Raw genomic sequence first — 5,607 nt, 5'->3', positions numbered from 1 at the left:
GTTTTATGTCCACCATCAATTATATAGTCACAAATATTTCTTCAATTTATTTAAAAAAATACAATTTTATTCCTTCTTATTTTATTTATTTTGGTATTTCAGAACTTATTCACGGTGAAAAGGCATATATACTATAAGAGAATTTCATTTTTTTTATCAATTACTCTTCTATTTGGTGATATATTTTTTCCTCCTATAATGCATTATTTTTACTCTTTGATTCTTTATCCCATAATTAATTTATCATAACTCTTCATACGTTGAGTCTTCTCAATGTTTAAATTATATTTTTTATGTGCTTTCATTTCTAATTTAAAGGATTGAGTGATAAAATAACATCGATAAAAGGCTATTGTGCGTCTTATTCTTTGTTTTTTTGGCTTACTTCCTTTTTTGTAGGGATCATAAGTAATTATATATAATGGTGCTTATGCATAAAAGACAAGTATAATTATATCTTTGCATAACTCTTTAGCGCTTGATTTCAATTAAAATCCATTCAAAGGGTGAAATGTATTAAATTTTAATTCAAGTGGCATTGCATCTTTACTCCTTCATAATAGAATAATGAAGTACACTTAAAGTTTAAAATACTACCAAATATAATTGAGAACTAGATTTTGACCTGCGCGCTGAAAATCTGAATTATAAATTTCTTATGATAGCTTTTCTTCATTAGGTTTTGTAATATTATTTAAATAAAATGATGTATAGAAGAATTTAATTGAATAATTGCGATTATTAACGTATTATTGAATTTTTTTTGTTTAATCATGCAGGAATACATTTGAAATTATCAAAGATTATAATGTGTTAAATAGTAAATTATTGAATTTTGCTACTTGTTGGTAATGCTTGTTTTGTTTTTCTCAGATTGAATGTTTAGAGTAAAATTTGTTCGTCATAAAATTTGCATTGTTGATTGTCATTTACTTTATTCTTGTGCTACTATTTGCTGATTCATTTGTTTCTATTATTACTTGTTGGATGTGTTTCGAATTTTTCTTTCGTAATGTATTATTGGTATATTAGTTTTTTGTCGGATGCTATTAGCGTTGGTGAGTCTGGTTTCTTTATCAAAAGGTATAATTACCGTAGTAAATATTAAAAATATAAATGTTAAATAAGAGTGTTTATTTGTAACATATATAGTTTAATGTTATGATTTAGTATCAATACCTGTTTGATTTGTTTTAAGGGTAATTCTGATTGGTCGTCATCTTTTGGAATAAATATCTTTGTCACAGTAAATTTTTGGATCCTTCCTTTAAATTGTAGTAATTTAACTTGACTTCAATTATGAGTGGCCTATTGCATAGGTTCTGCAATTTTGTTTGAACGTCAGCTTCATCTCGGAGTTTCTTTAAATCTGTTGCAGTTATTTCGAGTAATTTTTTGGCTTCTTTATTAAAAAGTGTGAATATTATTGCAGTTGTGTTATCAAAAACTGAGTTGTGTCCTAAAATTGCAATAAATTGTGCATTCAATTGAAAATTTTTAAATTTTCTTATGTTAATAAAATAAAATTACGTATTACATTTAAATGAAGTATTTTAAAGAGTAACATTTTTTTTTTACTTTATTTGTGGATACTTTATTTTTTTTTTTGACAATCATTGTTACAGAAATATTTATTTTCTCTTTTCTCCACTTTCTTTTTGTAATTTTTCACATGTCATGTAGCTCTAATCATATTCGTCATTAATATCATTTATGGTAACCAAAATTATGTAGACCTTTTTCTTTTTTATTTTTTAGAGGAGTTTAATAAAGACGGAATTTAATTTTGATATGGAACCATGAAATGTGTTAAACCGAGTTATGGGAAGGGAGGGTGCTGAACATGGATGTGGTGTCAGCCCCTAAAGGAAATCGGACCGTGCGACACTCATTGTGCAACACGGAGGGTCCGACTTGTTGCAAGGAACACGGAGGGTCCGTGTTGTTGCATGGTGGACACGCGGCGCTCATTCCTTGCTCCCCAGACGGTGCCCCACGTACCGAGTTGCTAGATGCAACAAATCTACCCCCACCATCCGAGTTTAACACATTCACCCTTCACTTTCAATACCCCAAAACTCCATTGCTATCTTCGTTTTTTCTGCTGTTGGTGCATGGTGGAGAGCAAAGAAAAATGGCAAAAAGAAATAAAATTAAAGATGTTGATCGACCTAAGCTTCACATTATGCACTATCTCAGTTTGCCAGATTATGTAAGTTTGTTTAAATTTTTTTTTTAATTTTTATAATTATAGTTATTATTGTTAAAAATTTAGTTATTAATATTATTGTTAGTATCTGAGCTTAGAAATATAGATAGAATGAGTAGGATTCATTTTAATTTTTTTCTTTAATTTTTTCACTATTTTTGTATAAAAATTATTACTGTTAGTGGGTTAAATATTATTATTGTTAGTGTGTTAACGATGATGATGCTATATATATTCTTGTTCTTGCAGTAGAAAAAAAGACACGCAATTTTTTTTTAGTTTATTTAATTTTTTTTATATTTTTTAGAATTTCGGAAGAGAAATTGAAATATTAAAATATTTAAAAAATTACAGTTAAAACCGAATTGTTATTAATTTTTGGATTCAATTTGTTTTTTGAAATATTTTATAAATTTTTAATTATTTGTAATTGTTACGTTATTATTAAATGTTATTGTAACTAGAAGGAACAGTTAGACATAGTAATAAATAAGAACTGAATGGTTATTAGTATTAATTTATAAAAGTGTGTTATTTTATTGTAGTTAATTGTAATTATCAATGTTAGAAAAGTTAAGTATTGTTATTAGAAAATGAATTTAAGAAGATATTGACAATAATTATTAATATTTTTAAAAATTTTGAAATATGTGTTTAAATTTATTTAAGTAATAATTATTAAAACAAATAATAATAATGTTATTATTTAGAGAAATTATTGATATATCGTAAATAAAAAAACAAAAACTATCTCTGATTTACTAATTTTATTGAGACTTGATTTGAAAAGTATGTATATCTATGTATTATCTATGTATTTGTATCTATTAGTTAATGTTATTAATAAATCATTTTGGAAGTAGTAATTATTTGTTTTAGTCAAATTAAGTCAAATAATTTATAAGAGATGTTTGGTTTCAAGTAATATTTGTTGTTTAGTTAGTTGTGAAGATTTTGTTAACAAGTGTATGTAGTATAAAAATTATTGCTTTGCAGTAGTAAATTAGCAATAGTTTGTTAGTTGACTAATAACTTGTTATGTTTTTTGTAGAAATTAAGAATGTTGACCTGTGACCATCCAATTCCGCCGGATCGGTACAACGATCGGGTGGAGAACCATTTACGAGTCACTGAATTCTATCATGCATCTCAAATTGGTGTCGTACAAAATCAGAAAGCACTCGTGAATGCTCTAATAGAACGGTGGCACCCAAATACACATACGTTTCACCTTCCAATTGGTGAGTGTGCCGTAACTCTTGAAGACGTGGCTCTAATTCTTGGTCTCCCGACGGATGGTCTTCCAGTTACTGGGATGACAATGAGTAGTTTCTCAGCGTTGGAGGCAGAATGTTTGCTTCAATTTGGCGTGGCACCGCGTAAGTCGGAGTGTAGAGGATGCTGCATCAAACTGACTTGGCTTCGGGAACTAAAAGAAAACATTCAGTTGACTGATGAATTAAGTATACAGAGGTATGTGAAGTGCCATATTATGTTGTTCATCGGGACTATCTTGTTTGGGGATAAATCTGGAGAGGTGTGCACTGGAAGTTTCTTCCCTTGCTTCGTGATTTTGATAGTATTGGACACTATAGCTGGGGTTCGGCATGCCTAGCACACCTCTACAGGGGGTTATGCAGGGCATCTCGTTATAACTGTAAGGAAATAGATGGTCCAATAACACTTCTGCTCGGTTGGGCTTGGATCCGACTTCCATATCTATCCCCGCTCCCCAGAGAACCCCACAGTTTTCCACTAGCCAACAGGTAATGTTACGTTACAATCTACCCGTGGCATTATATTTAAAATTCAGTTTAGCTAATTGAATATATGATATTAGGTGGCGTAACTGGGAGCGTGGTGACCGAAGATATAGATATTTGAATCTAGCTCACTTTAGGAAGGCCTTTGATGAACTGCAGGAAGGCCAGGTGTGTTTTAATTAAAGATTTATGACTTTCGGGCATTTTTATGAGGCATTTTTATTGAATTTGATATTCTGGGTTGTAATCATGAGTTTCCTTTATTTTTCCCAGTTTATGTGGGTTGCATATGCTGTGGATCACGTGGATCCAAACATAATTCCTCCTGAGATCTATATGCAGTCGGTTGTGTGGTCCGCTACTGTTCCGTTGGTGTCATTTGAATGTATCGAGTGGCATGCTACCGATAGGTATAGGCGACAGTTCGGTTTAGTTCAGGGAGAACCTCAGCAGGAGCAGAATCTGGAAAAGGCGCATGGAGAAGTCCTGACTGGTCCTAAGAATCTTAACTAGGCCACAACACCGAGTCATTCAAAATGGGTTATGCATTGGACAAACAGGTATCACTACGTTCTTTCTGAGCTTCCCATGCCTTCACAACATCCACTGGAAACTTATATGTACTAGTACCGGTCAAAATATGGGGACCACTTGAACTTGTCGAATCTTGTGGGTCAAGATAGTGATGAGGATAATCAAGATATGGATGAGGGTAATCAGGATATGGATGATGGTGGTGAGGGTATGGATGAGGATAGTCAGGATGCGGATAATGACAATGAGGAACTGGAGCCACAGTCGGTGCCACCTCCCACTTCGAATCCACTTCCGCAAGAACAACCTCAGTTCTCAAGCCAGTATGTACCTCAGACACAGTTCTCCCCGTCATTTCCAACGCCTCAACAGTATTGGGGTATGTCACAGTTTGAACCCGGAGAAAGAGGTTCTTTTAGCCAGTTGCTTGAGTTCATGGCTGGAGATGCAGGATAACCACAATATGGCAACCAGCCTGAGTTCTTGGCAGGTAGGTATTCATTGGATGCGAGGCTCCCGTGCCATACCTCATCGGTCGCTTCCGGAGGGTTCATATCTGTTGACTCTAGTAGAAGTGTAGGTGGACGCGGAGTTCTTAATAGTCAAAATCCTAACCGTGTCGACATGGGACCACTACAAGAAGATGCTAACCCAGTCGAGCAAGATACTAATGCGTATCTAGTAGATGACCCGGATGACGAGGATGATGATGATGATGACGAAATAGAGGAGTCCGATGAGGATGAGGAATCCTGAAATGATGGTATTATGCTTCGTATTTTCCTTTACATGTTTGATTTGCTATTCATTTTGTGTTCATAATTGGTATCCATGTTGGTTTGACTGCCTAATGACATGATATTTAATTGTTTTTATTATTTTTTATATAGGCCGGTCACAAACTCCGGATGACAAAGGCAAATGTTACAATCTGAGGATTGATCCACCGCGTCGTAGCGCTAACCGATACACGCCATCTGTGTTCAAAAAGGCCGCAAAAAAATGCAAGAACTTCGTGAATGATGTAAAGTGGGCAATGAGAAAGTAGTTGTGGTGTAATATTCTTATTTATGCTTTAAAAAATATGGACAATGCTTAGAG

General features: G+C 33.2%; 1 protein-coding gene across 1 annotated transcript; it reads left to right on the top strand.

Annotated features, from left to right (window-relative positions):
• LOC107640390 (WASH complex subunit 3-like) lies at positions 4,509–5,262 on the top strand. Its single transcript, XM_016343914.1, has 3 exons — positions 4,509–4,532; positions 4,600–4,885; positions 4,997–5,262. The coding sequence occupies exons 1-3, from the start codon at positions 4,509–4,511 to the stop codon at positions 5,260–5,262; spliced, it is 576 nt and encodes a 191-aa protein (XP_016199400.1).

The sequence above is a fragment of the Arachis ipaensis genome, chromosome B05, assembly GCF_000816755.2.
Source record: "Arachis ipaensis cultivar K30076 chromosome B05, Araip1.1, whole genome shotgun sequence".
Taxonomy (NCBI): Eukaryota; Viridiplantae; Streptophyta; class Magnoliopsida; order Fabales; family Fabaceae; genus Arachis; species Arachis ipaensis.
Note: the sequence above shows the minus strand (reverse complement) of the source record. Positions and strands in the feature narration are given on the sequence as shown.

What these genes read in the sequence shown, in the direction of transcription:
- LOC107640390 (XM_016343914.1), top strand. Translation starts at nt 4,509, where the DNA reads ATGGGTTATGCATTGGACAAACAG. An exon ending in GTTATGCATTGGACAAACAG is followed by an intron (nt 4,533 to 4,599) that starts GTATCACTACGT and finishes TATATGTACTAG; the next exon opens with TACCGGTCAAAATATGGGGA. An exon ending in AACGCCTCAACAGTATTGGG is followed by an intron (nt 4,886 to 4,996) that starts GTATGTCACAGT and finishes AGTTCTTGGCAG; the next exon opens with GTAGGTATTCATTGGATGCG.